This window comes from Phaenicophaeus curvirostris, chromosome 2 (assembly GCF_032191515.1).
Source record: "Phaenicophaeus curvirostris isolate KB17595 chromosome 2, BPBGC_Pcur_1.0, whole genome shotgun sequence".
NCBI classification, from domain to species: Eukaryota; Metazoa; Chordata; class Aves; order Cuculiformes; family Cuculidae; genus Phaenicophaeus; species Phaenicophaeus curvirostris.
This window is the reverse complement of record NC_091393.1, coordinates 9,616,721-9,638,384: the sequence shown is the minus strand read 5'-3', so window position 1 is coordinate 9,638,384 and position 21,664 is coordinate 9,616,721. Positions and strand designations below refer to the sequence as shown.

The 21,664-nt window shown below is 40.3% G+C and overlaps 1 protein-coding gene across 1 annotated transcript; it reads left to right on the top strand.

Moving 5' to 3' along the window:
• Positions 1-139: 139 nt before the first annotated feature.
• CFAP206 (cilia and flagella associated protein 206) lies at positions 140-20,659 on the top strand. Its single transcript, XM_069852619.1, has 13 exons — positions 140-144; positions 840-939; positions 1,707-1,790; positions 2,460-2,550; positions 4,981-5,169; positions 5,435-5,593; positions 8,460-8,668; positions 9,475-9,594; positions 12,435-12,633; positions 13,341-13,478; positions 15,481-15,674; positions 16,711-16,854; positions 19,544-20,659. The coding sequence occupies exons 1-13, from the start codon at positions 140-142 to the stop codon at positions 19,772-19,774; spliced, it is 1,863 nt and encodes a 620-aa protein (XP_069708720.1). The 3' UTR covers positions 19,775-20,659.
• The last annotated feature ends 1,005 nt before the right edge of the window (positions 20,660-21,664 follow it).

Below are 21,664 nucleotides of genomic sequence, written 5' to 3'. Positions count from 1 at the left end.
GGTTGGATGGGGCTTTGAGCAACCTGATCTGGTGGGATGTGTCCCTGCCCATGACACGCAGTTGGAACTGGATGGGCTTTAAGGTCCCTTCTAACCCAAACTGTTCTGTGATTCTGTGATTCAAACTCTGTTACGGACCATGGAGTATTAAGTCAAATATGCATTGATAGCACAGAGAGCAGAAGTTTCAAGCCTGGGTGCTCACAGCTTGGCAGTCCATATGGGTGTTAAGGCTTTTGTGAGGCAGGGACTGAACTTCACACAAGGTGAATAGTTGCCCTGTAGTCACTGACTAGTAGCACTTGGACTGATGTGAAGCAAGGACAGAAATAATTACTTTGGTCTTAAAAGTCAACGGACTTCCAACAGCAGCTCCACAGCAGCATTCCCAGCCTGGGATGGCGGCAGCCAAGGCTTTCAGGAGCAGCTTGAACTTTGAAATAGTTTGGTTTCTGGTTGCCTGCACTGAGAGGAGTTTTAGAGGGACATTCAGGGATATTCCATATAGGGTCTCAAAAGTCTGAAAAAGTTTTTAATTCCTCTGCAATCCTGTCTGTGTAAATCTCAGGCCTTGAAAAGGCTGCAGGTCCTGAGTCCTGGGAACTCTCGGAACTCTGACGGAGTTCTCCCTCAGTTTTCTCGTACAGGCAGATAAAGCATTTTTTCTTTCTAAAATGAAGGAGTATTCCCAAATATTAATAACGTTTCTTCCCACTCCCAAAAATGAACACAAGGGTATGACACACAGGTGAATATTTATTACAGCAGCTATGTTTATTCTTTGATGTTTATCTCTTCCCTCTATGGTGATAGATTCTTTTGTTTCCTTCTCTGCTTAGGCAGGACCAGGCACTACAAATGGGTGGAATATTTGGAGGAGTGGGCTTGGATCCCACTTTTACTAAAAATGAAATTGAATTGATGTCAGTGTTGTCCTTGGTAGACAGTTCTAAGTATCCTAAAAAAAACGTTATACACTTTGACATCTCCTCGTAGGAAGCACGGCACCGCTGCAGAATGTAGTCTGGATGCACCTGCAAAGCTCTGTCTGAAGATGGAGCTAGGCTCTTTCTTTATTGATGGTATAAGACCATAAGCAGCTCTTGATAAACTTGTATGTGAAGGTAAATGTTTCACTGCAGTACTGTTAGGCTACCATTCTTTTTCCTTAGGGTGACACTGTGGCCTTAAAAAATACACTGGATTCAAAAGCGGTATTAATCAATTAAGCACAAAAATTTTAATAAGAACTTGTGTACAAGTGTCTGGCAAGATACCCAGCATGCACACTGGATGCAAACACGTGTATTTCCCTGTATGCTGAAGAACACTATGAGTTTTTTATCCGGATGCTAAACATTTATACTGATGTGTACAACACTGAGGTGTTTATAAACAACCGTGATGGATTTTTATAAAATTTTACTTAGAAAAATATTTTCCCAGGACATTTTTATGGGAGCTGTATGTCAGTATTTCCCTGGAAAGTTTGCATCACAAATAGATTGAAACTGAAAACTGAGATTGAAACTGACAACACATGAAATGAAGTAACTTTGTTCCATTATCAAAGGCTGAAATGGGGGAAAAAATAAAGAATGGTAAAGAAATATTGTCTGCATCTTGAGGTTTTTCAGAAAATATAAGGTCAGTCACAGAGCATATGTTGAGATGTAAATTAATACCTTTCTTTTTGCAATTTCTAGGTGAAAGCTGTTGCTTCAGATCCAAGAAATGACTTTAAAGTGGATCAAATCCTTACAAAACAAGATGTGCAAAGACTTACCCAGGTAATTCTGACATGATCATAGGAATCATAGAATCATAGAATAGTTTGGGTTGGAAAGGACCACAAAGCCCATCCAGATCCACCCCTCCTGCCATGGGCAGGGACACCTCCCACCAGACCAGGCTGCTCAAAAGCCCCATCCAACCTGGCCTTGAACACCTCCAGGGATGGGGCAGCCACAGCTTACCTGGGCAACCTGTGCCAGCACCTCATTGCCTTCAGCATGAAGAAATTCCTCCTTGCATCTAGTCTAAATCTGCTCCTCTCCAGTTTATACCCACTGCCCCTCATCCTATCACTACAACCCTTTGTAAGAAGTCCCTCCCAGCTTTCCTGTAGCCCCTCAGGTACTGGAATGATGTCAAGAGTCAGTACTTCACTCAGACTACAGCATTATTTCTTCCCTGTTCCTGTAACTAAAAAGCCTTTTTATTTTTCCATGAACGCTTTCAAAGTGTTAATGCTACTTTATTCTCACAGACCTGTAGCTAAAGACTGGTCTATGTGTTCCCTCATGTGAATAAATGCCTTGTTCTTATAAATGCTTTATATAGCGTAAATGGTAGCGAGGGGTCTGGACTGCTCTCGTGAAGCCTGTAGTTTAGTCACTGTTGGATTGGCTGTTTCCCCAGTGACAAGAAAGAACTCGCTTCTCTGTCTCTCCTCTTAGCTCTCTGTTGCCAGGCTGCTTGACACAACACACCCATCCCTGAGCACAACGAAGATGCAAGTTTACTTTAATATGAACTATGCAAAGCAAGGTAATTTTTAATATGTTTTCATAGAAGTTGATGCTGAGTTTAGGATGTAATATCTCTCTCGGGCTAATAATGATTCCTGTTTAATAACTGCTGGCAGTAGAGCAAAATAAAAATCCATGGAGAAATGCACTAAATAGGAGTACGGTGTTTCACTGTGGATATAGCAGGGAAAAAAATGTACGTTAGATTTGAGAATACAGTCACCTCACCCTGTCTGAGAGATTTACTGAGTGCAACATATTAGATCACTTGAGAACAATTATGTTTTCAGGTGCAGTGGCCAGCTGCCTTCAGCAAGAAAAACTTGCACTGCACCTGTGTATCTGAAAAAGAACTGATACCCAGAGCTTCGTGTATCTGGAACAGAACTTGTTGTTTTATCAGTGTCCTTAATTGAGAGAGATAAGCAATCTCAAACAAATAGTTTTAGCTGAGTATGTTTTGGTCTTATAACTTCCTGTGGTCTGAGAATGGGAATGTGGAATTAAAATCAGATAGTGAAAATGTCTTTGCTGTAGCTGGAACTTCAGATCTCAATGGGACAGTGAGGGCTGGCTGGGAAAAGAGAAGACACAGAGCAAGAGTAGGCAAAAAAATAAACATTGCTGTGTGGGGAGGTCATGAAAATGTTTTCTTGTTAGCACACAACAAAGCTAAAGTTAGCAACACTAGGAAGCTGCTCGAAAGTCTTCTGAACTCAATAAGCTCAATAAGTCCCATAAGATTCTGAGATACTGGGTAGTGTTCAGATTTGGGTGTGTAACTTCATAGAATCATGGGATGGTTTGGGTTGGAAGAGACATTCAGGGTCATCTAGTCCAACCCTCCTGCACTGAGCAGGGACATCTTCAACCACATCAAGTTGCTCGAAGGCCCCGTCCAACCTGACCTTGAATGCTTCCAGGGATGGGGCATCTACCACCTCTCTGGGCAACCTATGCCAGTGTTTCACCACCCTCATCGTAAAAAAATTCTTCCTTACATCCAACCTAAATCTGTTCTCTTTTAGTTTAAACCCATTACCCCTTATCCTGTCACAACAGGCCCTGCTAAGAAGTTTCTCCCCATCTTTCTTATAAGCCCCCTTTAAGTACTGGAAGCTGCTCTAAGGTCTCCCCAGAGCCTTCTCTTCTCCAGGCTGTACAACCCCAACTCTCTGAGTTTTCCTTCACAAGAGACATGTTCCATCCCCCTGATCATTTTTGTGGCCTTCCTCTGGACCTGTTCCAACAGGTCCATGTTTTTCCTGTGCTGAGGGCTCCAGAGCTGGACATGATTATCCAGAAGGGGTCTCACCATAACGGAGTAGAGGGGCAGAATCCCCTCCCTCAACCTGCTGGCCACACATCTTGTGATGCAGGCCAGGATATGGTTTGCCTTCTGGGTTGTGATTGCCAGCTCATGTCCAGCTTTTCATCCACCAGCCTCCCCAAGTTCTTCTTTGCAGGGCTACTCACAATCCCTTCGTCCTTCAGCCTGTATCAATACTGGAAGTTGCCATGACCCAGGTGCAGGACCTTGTACTTGGCCTTCTTGAATCTCATTAAGTTCACATGGGCCAAATTCTCAAACTTGTCCAGGTCGCTTTGGATGGCATCTTGTCCTTTGGACATGTCAACTGCACCACTCAGCTTGGTGCTGCCTGCAAACTTGCTGAGAGTGCACTCGATCTCACTGTCTGTCATTGATGAAGATATTAAACAGCACTGGTCCCAGTACAGATCCCTAAGGGACACCACTTGTCACCAGTCTCCATCTGGACATCGAGCTATTGACCACTACCCTCTAGATGCCACCATCCAAAAAATTCCTCATTCACCAAACAGTCCATCTATCAAATCCATCTCTCTCCAATTTAGAGAGAAGGATGTTGTGGGGAATCATGTCTAGAGTCTTACAGAAATCCAGATGGATGACATCTATAGTTCTTCTCTTGTCCGCTGGTGTAGTCACTCTGTTGTAAAAGGCCACTAGGTTGGTCAGGCAGGACTTGCCCCTGGTGAAGCCGTGCTTGTGCCTCTGATCATCTCCATGTCCTCCATGTGCTTTAGCAGAGCTTCTAGGAGGATCTGTTCCATGATCTTCCCAGGCACAGAGGTGAGGCTGACAGATTGGTAGTTCAGATGTGTATTAAATGTGTGTGTGAGGTCCTACTGTGGTCAGAGGCGTCCAAGGAGTCAGATACTGCTGCTTAATTTGGCCTGAAGAGTACTATGGACTCTGCTGACTGACGTTAATCATACTAATTATGTGAATATTTAATCCCAATACTGTTAATTATAATGGTATGGTACCTTGAACACCTGTTCCACACATCTGTGCTTCAGAAACCTTAAGCTGATGCTCTGACTGTGGAAATGAATTGAACATTCTGTATAAGCCAAATTCCAAGAATTTTGATAGAACTTTCTAAGTGTCCTTCTTTCCTAGGTGAATTTCTCAGTCGGCAGCGCCGTGTTCTGGAGGGAAGGCTGGCTTCTCTGCTCAGAGCTATCACAGAGAGTTGTCTTCCTGTGGAAGAAGAAATGGGGAACGTGTTTCTAAAGATATTAGCATACGTGCTGCAGAGCTCTGGCTTGGGATCCCCAAAAGATGTTGAGTTTTTCAGGGAGGTAACAGGTCAGTAAAGTCCCAGCTGTAAAACTGGGCTTTTCTTATTGAAAAAGAAAACATCAGCTTCTCTTTGCTGATCATTAGACACAGTTGTGGTAAACTGTGATGAATGCTTACTCCTCCAACTGTCACTGCTCAGCCTTGAAGTCTAAATTTGCCATGGATTTCCTACTTTTTGCAGATGTTCAGGGAAGGTATTCTTGCTTGTTCAGTGATTTTCTTCTCTGCTCCTTCATGCTGAGGGTCTTCTCACCCTTTGTAATGTTTACAGCTGCCCTGCAGAGTGTGTTCCCCCGGAAAGAGATGACTACTTTCATCTCACTCAGTAAGAAGAACAAAGAGGAACAAGTGAAAAATCTTACCATGATAGTCACAGGAATTCTGTTGTACAACAAGGAATGTGGGAAAGGAGGAAGCGGCATTGATGACGGTAAGTAGACAACTGCATTTAGGATGTGTATTCCTAATTAATTCTTCTTGGCCTTTTTCACTGGAATGGCTCCACTAACATCCCATCTTTGACTCAGGGTTTGTAAACCTGAAGGAAAAGTACAGGTATGGTGTTGATTACAGGTTCTGTGTAGACTTTTTAGCTAAGAGGGAGCCCTGTGTGGTTGGTATGGAAGGATTATATGTATTAACTTCATGCACTAATTTACCTTATGATGACTTGCTCTCTGATCCTTTGCCATTAAGTGAATTAAATATGTAATGTTTGCCTTTAAAAGCAGTTAATTGCAATATTGAAAGGACCCTGTCAATCCAACTACAATTTTCTGTTGAGTATGTGTAATACTGTTGAGTATGTGTGATACAGGTTGCTGGGGCATTAGATGGATCTGGTGACTTAGAGTAACCTCTTCAGATTCTTACTGTGCTGTCAAAAATACTTTGCATTTTGAATATTTCTGCTTTGATGATAAGTGAAAAATGTCAACGTCTATCCTGGAATATTTCAAATGCTGTATTCAGAGTAGGGCAGGACTTTCCTATTCCTCTCCTTTTCTCTTTTCTCCAAAAGCCCATTATTTCTGTTAATTTTACAATTAATAATCATTGGAAATGTTTTTGTGAACGCACATGTAGTATTTTAGCTCAGTGTGACCTTTCTCCATAAGAAAGGTCTGCAGCCCAATTTTAGGGGAAAACCTTTTATTTTAAAAGACAAAAGTTTCTGGAATAAAGGCTACAGCACATACCTCTCCTGATAAGAAAATTATACTTTATTGGAAAGCAAAGCACTTGCTTAGCTAGACAGTTTTTTAAGTAAAGCGGTTTAAGTAGGGAAAAAAGTATTTACTTACGATGTCAGAGAAAGAAGTAAGCAACTTCCTAGATTTTGGTGATACTTTTTTTTTTTCTCACGATGCATTTTGGTTTTCTATTTTTATAAAATATGCTTTCACACAGATGTCACCTTTCTGTGTGGTGGCTGGCTCTGTTCTAGGTTCACTGGGCTTGGGTTGCAGCATGAGAAAACATTTAACTACTGTGGGTATACAAAAGGCATGATTTACACCGTGTTATGGTCTTTGTCACTATAATATCTCTGGGTTTTGTAGTTGATTAAAATACAATGGTTAATCCTGTTATATTTGTTAGCTTACTATAATATGGACTGCTTTGCAGTGATCTGTTTGTATATCCCTTAGGAATAGATGGAAAAACACAGCATAAATACTCTTAGGTCAGGAGATAAAATGGATGTCTTTACACTTAAGGCCGGTAGTTAGACTGCTAAAGCCTTAATTTAAGTGCTAGCAGCAGTTTTGCTGGGGTAGGGCTCTGCCTTGGCTTTTTACCCTGCTTCCAAACAAGTAAATCAGCTGAGTGCTAAGCTCTTTCCACCTGTGGTTAGACTGCTTGTAATATCTGTGCAAATTTGCTTCCCATTCTAGCTTTGTTACAGCTACCCTTTCTGTGCTCATGGGGGTTTGAGTAGCCGTACCTCGAGCCTAATTACTGCAGTGCCGCTTGCTGATATTGTAGCATTAAACATTCAACACACTCAACAAAGGGCTGCATTGTGCACTTGAAGAAAGTGGCTGGGCCTCTTTATCCTATTTCCTAGCATAGATGCCTGCTTAAATAACAAAACATACCAAAATATTCAATGTAGTGTTTGTCCACTGATGATAATGAAATTTTAAAGAAAAAAATGTATTATTTATAGTATATTTTATATTAACTAAAATATGTGTTATTGACCTGTGCCACTTGGGGGAATTGTAGGGGTTTTAAGTGTTAATGCTGGATTTTAAGAAGTGCAAAGGTGCAAATTTTTTTCATTTGGCATCTATCTTATGGTTTTAATAATAAGAATCTTTGACTCATTCTTAGAGCACTGTTAGATCTCAAAGTGCCCGGGTAATGGGAGGCCTGTTGTTATCTGTATTTTACAAATGAGAAAAATAAGAAGTGAAAATTGTGCAGACTGCCTAAAATATCTTGGGGAAGCTCATGTCAGTAGTAGCACTTGAACTGCATCAACTATAAAGCGAGTTTTCTCATAGTCCTTGACTAGATTGTGGTATTTCCACACCTGTAGTTCACAGAATCATACAGTCACAGGATCATAGAATGGTTTGGGTTGGAAAGGACCACAAAGCCCATCCAGTTCCAACCCCCCCGCCATGGGCAGGGACACCTCCCACTAGACCAGGCTGCCCAAGGCCCCATCCAACCTGGCCTTGAACACCTCCAGGGATGGGGCAGCCACAGCTTCCCTGGGCAACCTGTGCCAGTGCCTCACCGCCCTCAGCGTGGAGAATTTCCTCCTCACGTTTAGTCTAAATCTTCCCCTCTCCAGTTCATACCCATTGCCCCTCATCCTTTCACCACAAGCCTTTGTGAACAGTCCCTCCCCAGCTTTCTTGTAGCCCCTTCAGGTACTGGAAGGTAGCTAGAAGGTCTCCTCAGAGCCTTCCCTTCTCCAGGCTGCACAGCCCCAACTCTCTCAGCCTGTCCTGGTATACAGAAGGTGCTCCAGCCCTCTGATCATCCTTGTAGCCCTCCTCTGGATTCGTTCCAACAGCTCCATCTCCTTCTTATGTTGAAGATTCCAGAACTGGACACAATACTGCAGGTGAACTCTGACTTTTTGGAACTGCTTGACCAGGCAGATACAGTGGTTGAATCCAGTACACAAGTATTGGGAAATGCATGAATATACATAAAATTCTAGAAATAAAAATTTTATTGGCAGACTGCTTTGCTCAAATACCGCTCTTTGACTATTTGCTAGCAATTTAAATAATTCTTTTTATATGTATCTCTTATTTATTCTGTACAAATAGCGCGGGCCATCCTGAATGAAGCCATTCTGTCAGCTACGCGAACTGCTGATGAATGTCTTAATACTTGCCATGTGCTAGCCCACCAGTACACTGCTCTGCTGGAATCCATGGAGGGAGACCCACTCAGACGCATGCAGCTCAGTTCTTTCAAATTAAAAGAAGCTCTGTTCAATGTGAGACAACACGAGGCCTTCCTTTGCATCCTTCTGGTGAGATACCATCAGGTTATATCCTGTGGGGTCTTTTTTCAGATGGAATGTATTCAAGTTACCTACCTGTACAGGGTAGCAATAGAAGAAAAACGATTCAGAAATAAATGAAATAAAATTTATCTCTATATATGAGAACCTACATCATCTGTACTGAACTTGGTACCTAACTTGCTGGGTCTGGCTACAACGACAAAATGGATTAATAGTTTGTTGCAGTGTGAATATGCTTCCATTTAATTTATGGAATTTTCCTCCTTCTTTTTACTTTCATTAACAAAAGACATAAAACCTAGAACCCTTTTCCCATTGGCATACTGATATTCATGCTGCCCCAAAAGGCATGAGAGAAAAAAATCTCCTTGTTCAGTCAATAAACTCTCTCAATTTTAAGTCTACAGACATCCCCAGCATGGATGGAGTCAGCAGAAGTCTTTGAAGAATATAATTTAAATTCTCGAAACTTGTTCTGTTTATGAAGACCTTTCCATTTGTCTTTAGAGAAAATGCAGGGTTTTTTTCAGTCTTTCTTGAAAACTTGGAAAAATATTTCTCAATATTTTTTCACTTCTCTTAATTGTAAAAATGCAGATGTTTTCCACCAATATTACCAGTATGTGTTTGAGAGAAGCACCTGGTTTTATACCTGAGCACTTAAGGAAAAATGTCTTTTATGGAAAATTAGGGTGCATTTTGTTCCTTAAAACAGCTGTCTCAAAGCTGTTGAATGTAGAGATCTAAGTAAATGCTTACTACTTGATTTTTTTACTGTCATACTTCTTACCTCAAGTATGTTCTCTTTTCAGTCTGATGCTACTACATGCTCTCAAGAAGTTGAAAAGATGAATGTGAAGTTTGCAGCAGCAATGGAGACGTTAAAAAAAATAGTGCCAAATAAGATTTCTGTAGACAGCAAAGAAGCTTTTGTAAGTATTTTGAATGGCAAACCTATTTCTTCTTAATTATAGAAAATTACTAAATTATTACAAAATACTTTGCCTGTATATTTTTGCATAGTTTGTGTTAAGAGAAAGACTGCATTGTTTTCTTTCTATTGTAACAGCATCTGTGATTTCTGAAGGGACAACCAAACTAAAAGACTTAATCTCAAGGTAAAAGAAAAGCAAGGTACAAAAAGGGAGAGAAGGAATTCAGTGGTATTTTTACTTCAATTATCTTGAGTAATTTTCAGTATTTGTAGATTTACAGGGATATTTTCCTGTTTTATGTAAACATTCTCTGTTCCTTGCAGAGATAGTAAGAAAATAATGACAGATAACAGCACATCAGAGTGTGATTCTTTTAAAGTACTTTCAGATAGAAATCCCTGTAAATATAGATGGCTCCTTGATATAGTTTTTCTAAAGATGGGGGTTTCAGCTTCTTTCTCCCTCTCAATAGCTTCTGAAGCTGTTGGCCACTATCAGTCAAATTTTTTAGTCTGGAGAGCTCAAAGTATGTTATTTTCTGCAAGCTTTGTGAAAAAAACAGGCAACTAGAGAAAAGTAATTATGGCCCTCCTAACATCAAGTCTGAAATGGGAATGCCGCAGCTCCCCGATGGTTTGTGTGCTGTCAGCCCAGTGAGTGCCTCTGCCCAGCCAAGTTCTGTACCATTTCACCCGTTACTGGGAGCTACAGGACATGGGAGGAAAGTGTGGGAGGAAAAGGGAATGAGTGGTATGAACTGCAGGTAGTGTGAAGGAGGGTGCTTGATGACCCCATGAAGACCTGAGGTTATTATGATGGCGTGGTGTTAAGGAAATGGGGTAGAGATATATCAAAACCCAGCTTCATTTAATTTGCTTCTAATGGGAAGGTTCATTATTTTGTCTAGTGTGTCTATGATTTTAATTCCTTGTAGTTAGTTGCTGAATTAGCATGCAGTTCATGCATATGTTAGGTTATATCTCATCCTTCTAAAGAAATAATTAGAAAGCAAAATAAATTCTAATGTGGAGGAGGGAGGAAGGAAGATCATGCTCCCACCACCTACTCAGGAATACTTTTTAGGCTTCCCATAAAGGCATCTGAGCTGGAAACTCATGGGAGTGGCAGTCTGACAGAGGTCCATCTCAGATGTGAGCTGACACTTCAGTTTATGTGTGTTTGGGATTTTATAAGCCAGATGTTCTCATTTGGAGAACACTTTCTGCTCTCTTCCAGCTGCTCAAAGCAGTTTTTTTTCTTTGTGGGACTTAAGTGACTGATACACACGTTACCCTCCTCCCTGGCAGCTGTCTGCCGTTGCTTCCTTCCTAGATTTTCATCTCTCTTCAGGTTCGTCAGTTGTTTTTTCATCTCTGCTGAAGACAAAACATATAACGTCTTTTGATTTCAGGGCTTTTGCAGATAGAGATTTTCCTATTACAGCACCATTTAAGTAGGCCTTGTTTTTGGCTAGGTACTGAGAACCTGGGTCCTGCAGGAATGTAGAGAAGAAGGACATTCTGCCATTTCAAAACAGAAGGATAAGGCCTACATATGTCATGACCATTTGTTTTAGGAACCATAGTAGATTTCATAGAGTTGTTTGAGTTGGAAGGGACCTTAAAGCCCATCCAGTTCCAACCCACCTGCCATAGGCAGAGACACCTCCCACCAGACCAGGCTGCTCAAGGCCCCATCCAACCTGGCCTTGAACACCTCCAGGGATGGGGCAGCCACAGCTTCCCTGGGCAACCTGGGCCGGCGCCTCACCACCCTCAGCATGAAGAAATTCTTTCTTATGTTTAGTCTAAATCTTCCCACGTCCAATTTAAAGCCATTGCCCCTCATCCTATCACTCCATGCCCTTGTAAACAGTCCCTCACTAACTTCCTTGTAGCCCCTTCAGGTACTGGAAGGTGTCCTCGGAGCCTTCTCTTCCCCAGGCTGAACAACCCCACTAATATTCTTTGTTTATTCTAGTAAGAATTATTTTGTTCTTGCTGACTTTCCTTTAGTTTCTTCCATTTTTGTAACCATAACATTTCCATAGCATTAGTGATGCAGATGAATTCCAGAGCTGATTCTGTTGGCTGTTCTTATAATGATGTTGTTAACATGCATAAAAATAATGTTGTTATCGTATATTTCGGGTTTGCTGAATCTCTTTCCATAAATGCTCCGTATGTTAAGATGTAAGAGGGCACATTTTATGTCACTGTTGCTGAAATCAGTGTTCATTCTCAAAGCTCATGTTCTTCTTGTGTATGTGTGTACACCTGTATGTCAGCAGCAGTGCTGGGGATGGCAGCTTCCAGTTTTGTCCTCGATCCCATACCGCTCTATAGAGGCTTGCACACCGTGAATTGGACACACGTGATGGCCTTGGGGTTGTGGTAGCAAGTCATTCTGGGATCAGGGCAGAGAAAATAAGAAAACCTGATAGTTTGTACATACAGGTGTGGGTTTACTTAATTTGGCAGTTGAACAGGTGCCTTTCTTTGCATGCCTCTTATTTATTTTCAGTTATAAAACTGCACTGTCAGTGAAGCACTCAATTCCAAGCATGGTCTCAGAGTAACATATTTGGGCAAGACTTTGGAGTAAAATGTAGAATAGTACTATTCTGGCCTGTGGGCGTCCATGCTGACCTTACATACTTGAGGCCTATGTGATGGGAGCTCCTCTTACAATGCCAAGTGTTCTGGAATTCACCAGTGCTGAAAGCTTTGGAGATCAGCCCTGCTTTGTTCGCAGCAGGGACTGTTGTGCACAGCACTTGGGTTACATTGCAGATATAAATCAATTCTGGATTTCAGGTAATTTTCTTTATTTTCTAGCCTGTCTTTGTTGCGCTTTCTAACCTCTGGACCAGGTTTAAGGATAAGATACTACTGATAAAGTTCCTCACAAATATGATTAATGATCTGCAACAGTTCTCGGAAATCCAGTCACAGCTTTTTCCTAAAGAATTGCTGTCATCTCTTCTGGAAGGAGTGGCTGTGAAAAGCGATGAGGAAAGGATAAGAGAAACCATGGGTATTGAAAATTATTGCTTTTTTGTTTTCCTTTGTTTTCCAAGATTTTGTGCTTTGAATTTTATTTACAGAAGGTGCTATACATTGATTGCTTAATAATCATAATTTACACAGTAAATTAAAATGAGTCTTGTAGCTTGTGTGTTTATTTTTCATACAGTATAGTTTGGACTTTTATATATGTAACTAAAATACAGCTGTTAGATACAAACATACCTTATAAAAAATAGCAGAATGATCAGAGAAGAGTATTTCTCCTTTTTTTTTTTTTCCTACATTTCTTATGTTTATGTCTTTTTATACCTTCCAGAGCTTCTGAAAGGGAAGGGGGAATAAAAAAGCTAGTTTAATGATGCTTTGGTTACCAGAAGTATTTGTTTGCTAGATGGTATCCCTAGTAACCAAGTTGTACCCCAGGGGGTTTGTAATGCATGAGTGGGTGAAAACAAAATCGAAGAATGAAGTATTACCTTCCTGTTGTCATCCTCTGTTTCCAAAGAAAACTAATGCTACTAAAGAAGCCTCCTGCAGGACTGATTTTTCAGTAGGATCTCTCCTAAGGCAGGGCTAATGTTTGGCTTTGGGGATCTTGGCACTACAGGTTATCCTGTGCAAACCACAGTAATCCGGTCATCCGGTAACATCGTTATGTTTAAAACATCTCATGTGTTGTTACTGAAATCCTTCCTTTGTCAAACCTTTTCTTAGGAACCAGAGTGAATGTTTCTGATTTCAAGGACCAAGAATGGCTTTTTCCAGAGACTACCGAGAATTTTGATCAATTGTTAATTGAGTACCATGGGTTCTGTGCGCATGCGATTGGTGTGAAAGGCCTCCTCCTCCCAGGTATGCTTGTAGTTAGGTCTTTTTGCTACTTTATCTGTACACAAGTACTAGTGAAAATGTAAAGACATGTTCTGAATGCATCCTCTGATGTGAAAGCTGGAGTACTGTATTTTCATGTTTTTATTTTTCACCCCAGATAACTTACTTACCCTGTTAAAGTATTTTTCTTTTAAAACTACCCTCATAGACTGCCCTAAATAGAAATTAGGAGGGCTTCAGGACAAAGCAGGCACAAACAAGCAGAGGCAGAAATAAGATGGGATGGATAAATGTTTGCCCCTGCTATATGTGCATCTGTATAACCTTCACTGCAGCTGAATGCAGGTTTGTTTATTGTTGTTAATGTGTTTTAATACAGGCATAGCAAAATGGTCATTCCTTCTGTTTTGTCTGTCGCAAACACATCCATTCATGCCTACATCGTATGTGTTTTTAAACAAAGATCTCTGAAAAGAATGCAAAAGTGCATTTGATTAAGTCAACTAATCATAAGATTTTTTTTTTCAATATTCTAGGGTCATTTGTTGTGAAAACAAACCTTCTTTCAGCTACCCCATCAGTTCATGTTTTCTGTCTCCCTATCCTTAATGGAACCTATCCATACAGAACTTTTCTAAACCTACAGGAGGTTGGGAGGAAAATACTTCCATTTCATGGCAGTATTAACAAAAAGATATTTTAATGACAATGTAGATTACTTACACTTGTGTAGTATTGCATTTGAGAACAGCTGTCCTGGGTTGGACTCCAAGTCTCTGTAGCCCTGTATCCAATTTCTGGATGTGGTCAGTCATGAAGACTTGAAGATTATGAGAAATCAAGAAGGAATGATCCTTCTTTAATTATATCCTTCCCTGTTTGAGCAGACAGTGGTTATGGGATTTCCTCAGATAAATATTGTGCCTGTACGCTTCTGTAGAATAATCCATGCTAGAGGTTTTTCATTTATCTAATTGCTTTTTGAATCCATTCAGTGTTTGCTGTTGGATATTCTTATTGTCAAGAGTAACACAATTATAATTAAATATACTATGAAAAGGTACCTCTTTTTGAGATGGTTTTAAGCTCTGGCTTGATAATTTCATCTAAGACCTGATAGTCTTTCTATTAGGAAAATTAGCAAATAGTAATTTTCTCTTGCACACAATTCATGGTTTTATAACCCTGTATCATATTATTTCTCCTTGGTTGCTTCTTTTTACTGCTGAAGAGGCCTCTTTCTTTAACCCCTCCTTCTATGAAAGGTATTCCAAGCCTCTGATCATTCCCAGCTCCTTTCATCTTCCTTATTCTGTTGTGTTGGAACAAAATGTAATATTATAGTTGTAGCATATAGCTTGTTAGAATGTTTTTTCCCCTCCCCCTCTCTTTGCATCCTAATAATTCCTTACATTATTCTTGCTGTTTTGATTGCCACTGAGTAGTCCCATTGAAGATTTTCAGGGCACTGTCTGTGATGATTCTAGGTCTTTCCTGGGCAGGGACAGATGAAGCAGAGTCTGCCATTATCCTTGAGCTCAATTCGTGTTTTCCTGTATGAATTATTTGTCCTTTATTGACATTTCATTTTCTCCATTAATTTACAGTCCAGCTCCTCAGCTGCTTCAGCTGCTTCTTCAGTTAATTTCAGTGTTATGCCCTTTGGTATAAATGGACTGCTGGTCTGCAGTCAAATATTTGCTAGAGATTATAGGGGAAACCTTTGTGGGTATGGGCTGGTTTTTTATGCCTTTGAGATAGGTGTTTTATCTTGTTTTTCAGACAGATGTGCACTAAAGCATGCCTGATGTGAACTGATCAACAGCAGCTGTACTGACCTAACAAAACAGACTTTTCTGTATTTAAAAAGCTTACTTCCAGGAATTTATTCTGATTTTAGAAAAAATGGAAGTGAAACTGACTTGAGGAAAACACAGAATCGTGATTACAAACGTCTTTTGCACTGGATATCATACTGTTCACTATTTTATTTTGTGGGATTTGTTTGGGGCTTTATTTTCAGGAAATCCTGCTATTGGAATTTTGAAGCACAAGGAGAAATGTTACGTTTTCCGTTCCAAAGAAGCTGCGTACATCTTTGCTCAAGATCCAGATAAGTTCATTCAACTGAATATAGAAAAAGCAAAAGAACATGTAGAATTGATGCAGCTGCTCGAGCTTCAGCATCATTTGGTATACCTTGCTCCATTTGCACAGGTATGTACTGCCCATGCCTCTTGCTGAGTTGGGTTACTGGTTGGTCTGTCCTTCCTAGAACAGAAAGAGGAGAGGTGATACCCATCTTTAGAAAAGAAATACAATCATCTTCTTATCATGCAGAACGTCTGAAGGTCCATCTTTTCCAGGTCTTCAGGGTGCTAATAAGAAACATTTTCCCGTAATGTTTTTCTCGCCTTACATCCTCATAGGAGAATTATGTAGAGCCAAAGGATTGTGGCAGCAATAAAAGCTGTTTGTCTTGGCCTAGGAAGATCCTACATCTGATGGGTTCTAATCTTCATTTTTGTAAAAGTAGGTAAAAGGGGCAGTAAATAAATGTAATAGAAGATAAGCCAGATGCCATATTAACTGGAGCTTTAGCTCAGCAGCTCATCAGGATGTGCTGGATGAGTGTGTAGTGATATCTGAGGACAGGAATTATGAAATATGTTACAAAATGAAAGGGAACTCACTAATAATGAATAAGGCAGTGCTACCATGTGAAATCCAAAGACTTGATTTGGATTGGTAGACATTTTCTGTGATACATTGTGAATTTTAGGTCCCTAATAATAGGTAGTCTTGAAGTGATGCTTGGTGAGAAAGATACGGTTTATATCCTCTCTCTGGAAGAGATGTAACCACATCTACCCATTATGATTTGTAATTTTTAGTCCATTCATAAAGACAAACTGATGTGTCTGCATCATAAAATACTGGTGGTCATGGTAGGATCTGTTTTTACCAAAATCCAGTGATCGAGCACTCACTTGGCATGCAGGAGTCTGAAATTCAGCTGTGGCCTCTGCCTAAAGGGTTTTCTGTCAGGAATTTAATCCATGTAAATACTTAATGGTTTCTTCTTTTTAGTGAGGACAAGGGGAACAAAAAAATTGTTGAATGTAAAAATCATTATCCATTTGTGGTCTGCAGATTTCTATTTGCCTTTAAAAGTAGCATATCCGGATGCTGTTTTTCTTAGATATCTGTATTCTCATTAATGCCGTGCTTGGTTTTGGTTTTTTAAATCCAGGCCACAAGCGGAGACGGATATTTGATGAAACCCACCGCAGGATGTGATAGCACTACTCAGACTGATACTCATATCTTGCCTCCAACTATTGTGAAGTCCTATGAATGGAATGAATGGACAATGAGAAAAAGAGCTATAGAATTGGTTTGTATTGTTATTGCCAGATTTTCATTATTGGATAATGAAGTTCAGGATAAATTATTGTAAACTTCAATTCCTTACAACATAAATATATCTGTATTCAAAGATGCATACTTCTAAGTATTTTTCCCAGGTATTTTCATATTTCTAGACTTTTCTTATTCTCGCACTTTTTCCATACTTTTCTCCAGTTTTCTTGAGCAGCACTTCCACTGCCATGTCCATTCACTCCAAATTTTTATTTGCTTTCTTTAAATAATAACAATTTGTTGTTTAGCATTGAATTTGAAAGCTATTACTCTGCACTCGACCCTGCAGAAACTTTCTCTGAGCTAATGTACCATCTTTGAAAGGTAACAAGATACAAGGCCTTTATCTTTTTCATAATGAAATACTTTTAATTTTATCAAGATTCTTTGTGTTTGCTTAAGCCAATTTGCTTTTTTTTAAAAAAACAAACCCAAAAACCCCCAAATTTTCCCTCCTTCACGTAGGTCTGGAGGCGTAAGAAACAGAACAAGGTTTTCTGTTGTTTGTGTTAGCAGAGGAAATGTTTGTTCTACTGTCATGATAATTTTCTGATGGAAATCACAGAAGGTTAGCCACATACATAAAAGCTTCTAAACTAACAGATTATATTTTAAAATCTTCTTGCTCTGGTTTGCCAGCACACGTGGGTGTCAAGGGACAGCACCTGATTTTCACAATTTGGCCTAAATTAACTTGTCCATACAGGGGATGTCACAGTTATGATTATCAACTGGACACAGAATACTGCAGGGTTGATTATTTTCTATGAACAGACATGCAATGGAGGCCTGTGGTCTCCTGTCCAGCCTGCTTCTTTTCTGTTCTTTTTGCCATGAAATCTCCAACGTTATAAATGGAAACCAAAATTTTGGACTGAGAAACCTTGCCAGCGTTAACTGGCTTATAAAGGATTCTAAGTAATAGTTATTACTTGAGAGGCCAGTTGGGTTTCTGCTTCTGTAGTGGACAAAAGTACATAAATAAATGCAAGATGTGGGCGAAGGTGGATGTTTTCCAGTAGCTGAGCATGAGACCATTCAGAAAGAAATTTGTAGCTCATTAGTTTGAAACATTAAGACAAAGTACTTAAAGTACTAAGGATGTTTTAGCCTCAACTGTCCATATGGGAGGCTGGAGCACCTCCCGTACGAGGATAGACTGAGAGAGCTGGGGTTGTTCAGCCTGGAGAAGAGAAGGCTCCGAGGAGATCTTATATCAAACTAATACTTTGAGGGGAGCATCGGGCATATTAGATTTCATTAGAAGATGAGTTCAGATGCCTTGGGGTTTTTTTTCTGTTGTTCATACAGAAAAGTTGTAGTGATGTGAAGTGTTAAAATATGACTTTGTTAGAACACCTGTTTGATGTTAGAAGTAAAATTTTCAGCTCACATTTGTTTCTCTGTGCAAACATCATTCCTTGCAATAACACTCATCCAGTTGTCAAGAGGGATAACCTTAAGAGACACAGTACCTCACGCCTACACTGGCTTTAATTGTCAGCAAAATCCTTGCGGAAAAAAAAACCAAACCTGAAATATTTTCCTTCTTTCCGTGCCATCTCTTCTGTAAATTCCTTATTATTCTTTTCTGCATTTTGCATGATGACACTGTGCGTAAGATTCCATTGTAGATTAAGATATCAAAATGTGTCTACATAGAGGTCCTCCAGCCGCTATTCCACTTGAGAGAGCTCTAGCTAGTGGAGTCGGGAGAGTATTTTGTCTCACCCTGATACGAACATTGAATCTGCCCAACTACATCACTCTCCAGCTTCCACTGACTCCAGTCTCCACTGAATGGACTGGACTCCGGGAACTGTCTCAACACGTAGGGATCTGGATCCCATCACATGGGACTGGATTTTGTGTATTGCGATGACAAAATTATGTCATATGATTTATGGTGTTGTACAACATTGCTCACGAAGAAGACTCAGTGGAACAAGGAATATTTTATTGTTTCTAGTGCTGACTTTGTAAAATTAACACTTTGTGAGATAATTTTGTTGCTGTATCTAGAGCAGTTTCTGAGATTAAACAGAGCTTTAATCATAAATTACCTTACCTTTTGCCCCTTGCTAAGCAGTTAATAAGCAATGTATTGAAAGAAGGCATTTCTTCCCTTTTATCTGGTACTTTGTGACACCAGCACCTAAACCTCATCACATTTGGTTTGAAACCAGATGCAGTCTTGGTCCTGTAGTTTGTTTACCCACACTGTTTGGGATCCTCAAGGTTGGTTTAGGTTTCAGATGCCCAAAGAGGTCTGCCTGCCATCCCATTTAGCGTGTTTTCAGACTGATGGAAATTAACCTAAAGCACTGGAAGAGCTCAATACAAAAACGTTTTATTCTAACAAAACAAAGGCTCCAATATTTAACAAATTTTGAAGCACAGTGACCAAAGGAAAACATGAAAGGAGTAGTAGGCAAACTTAAAATTTTGTGGGCTACATACAGTGCTGTTCACACATCCTGTTAACTCAGGAGTTACCAAATCACAGTAGCAACCAAGTACGGACAGCAGGGTGAGGCAGGACGTGTTCCAGGTCTGTGAAACCAATAAACATAAGACAGACAAACATAAATGTTTTAAATGTTCTAAACATGCTAAAACATACAAATAAAATTTTGCTAATCTGATTATTTTTGTGGTTTTAGGCCAATTTGCGCCGTAAATCAACTCACAGCATGCAGACTGACCTCAGCCATATGAGAAGACAGAGCTCCACCCAAGTGTACTTGCCAAAAGACGTCGGCACCCAGACTAAGCGTGACAACTCAAGCAATGTACCCAGATCACGGGTATTCTTGAAAGGTCTCCGAGGAGAACCATCTCCTACTACTCATATGGTCAAAGTAGACTTAACAAGAGCAGTAGATGAAACCTAAGTGAAAATGAGAAACATAAACATAGATATTGAATGAATATAAAAACATGCCTGCATATATCTGAATTAAAATACACAAGATTTTACTGTGTCTGCTTATTCTAGGAGCAGTCAATTTATTTCGTTTACCTTTTGCATTGGGGCTGCTGGCTGGCATTCAGTGGTAGAAATTATAAGCCTGAAACACCCAGATTTTAAACAGCAATTTAGAATCAAGATGTTCCCAAAGACTTAAACTAACATTTAAATGTTTCATCTGCGTTCTGGGATTTTCTTCAGCTTTTATTAGAATGATTGCTTGCTGAAATACTGTCCTTAAGAGCCATGTCTTTGGGGTGTGACAAGGATAATGTAAGACATATAGCTTTTATGAGGTTCAAGGCCAATGCTGCAGCTGCTGTGGGGGTATAATTCCCATTGCTGTGAAGTAAAACTGATTCCAAGAGACCACCTGAATGTCATAGAATCATCAAGAAGGTAAAAGCAGCAAAATGGCATCAATCTAGGCCCTTGGGCCTGTCCATCAGGGCTGTCGTTACCCCAAGTGTCTCCGCAGGGTAACAAGCATTATGAGCACAGGCCGGGGCAAGGGCTGAGAGGAGGGAATCCAGCTTGGATGGCTCTGGCAGCCTTTTAGGTGTCCAGTAATTTCTGTTCTCGCTGGCTAAGCAGTGTGCTGGTGAGCACCATGGAAACCATAGGAAGTTGACTTCAGGGCTCATTTTTAAAAGCTCCATTTCACTTGTGTTTGAAAAACTAAAGCACAACAGGAAAAGGATTTTAGCTTTATTTCATTGTGGCAGTGAAATACGTGCCAGGTCTGACAGACACAAGTGTGGCTCCTTTTTCTGTTGGTGCAAACCTGAGTAATTTGAGTTTTAAGGTGAAACATTGTCTCAAATGGAAGAAGGGAGTACTTCAAACAGAGAGGCTTTTCAAAACTAAAAAACCCAAACCGTTTAGCTATCTGCACAATGTCCAGGTGTGCAACTGTGAGTGCATATGGGGTTTGCTGAGGTTCCCAAGTCTCTTTCTCTGGTCAGCTGCACTGTGAGGCATCAAGGTTTCCTGGGTCGCAGTTACACAAACTTGTGATAATAAAGCTCGAAGATGCGAGCTGGTGAGTGATTTTTCTGTGGCACTGTGCAGGACAGCGTTCTCTTCTTGTTTCGCTGTATCCAAGGCTTTGCTTTTTCAAGTTATGGGACAAATCCACAAGGCATTATAAAAAAACAGGACTAGGAGAGGAGCCCAGAAAAAAGTTAAAGTAGTTTTCACTAGTTGATTTTTCTCTTATGAAAACAATAATCAGTAGCAGCCAGATGTGCTACCGCTCTGTGCTTTTCAATGACAAGCTGGCACCGATTTTTAGCTTTATGAATGAAAACATGAACACTGTTACCAGCTACAACTTTTTCATTCAGAGAAAACACCCTGCTGCTGCTTAATGAAATAGTTTTTGTTGCTGTCATCTCCATGTATTTTTATCATGATTTGCTTTAAACCTTCTATGTTAAAGTTCTCACGGTGAACCAACAAAGCGGTATTTTTTCTTTCTCTGATTCTGGTTCTCCTGTTCTGCTGGTGAGCGCACTCGTGATGGCAACACCATGAGATACACAGGCAGCCTCGTAGCCAGCGATTTGGTAACAAAGCGCAGTGCCTGCAATTTTGAGGCGTTAAGGTCATCTGAAGGGTTGCTCGTTGTAGCACGCTGGCATCCTTCGAATTTACAACCAGTTTAGAAGGCATTTTCCTTTTTAGATTTTGCTGTTTGGGGAGCACAAGGCAGGTACACAGACAGCAGGAGATGTGCACATTGCAGCCAATTTGACTTGAACGGCTTAATTACTCAACAATTTGCATGCATCCACACAGTCATTATAATCAC

Bases quoted from the DNA above. Each gene is read 5' to 3' on its own strand.
- CFAP206 (XM_069852619.1), top strand. The intron at 1,791-2,459 runs GTAATTCTGACA...CTCTCCTCTTAG, and splicing joins ATGTGCAAAGACTTACCCAG to CTCTCTGTTGCCAGGCTGCT. The intron at 9,595-12,434 runs GTAAGTATTTTG...TTTATTTTCTAG, and splicing joins TAGACAGCAAAGAAGCTTTT to CCTGTCTTTGTTGCGCTTTC.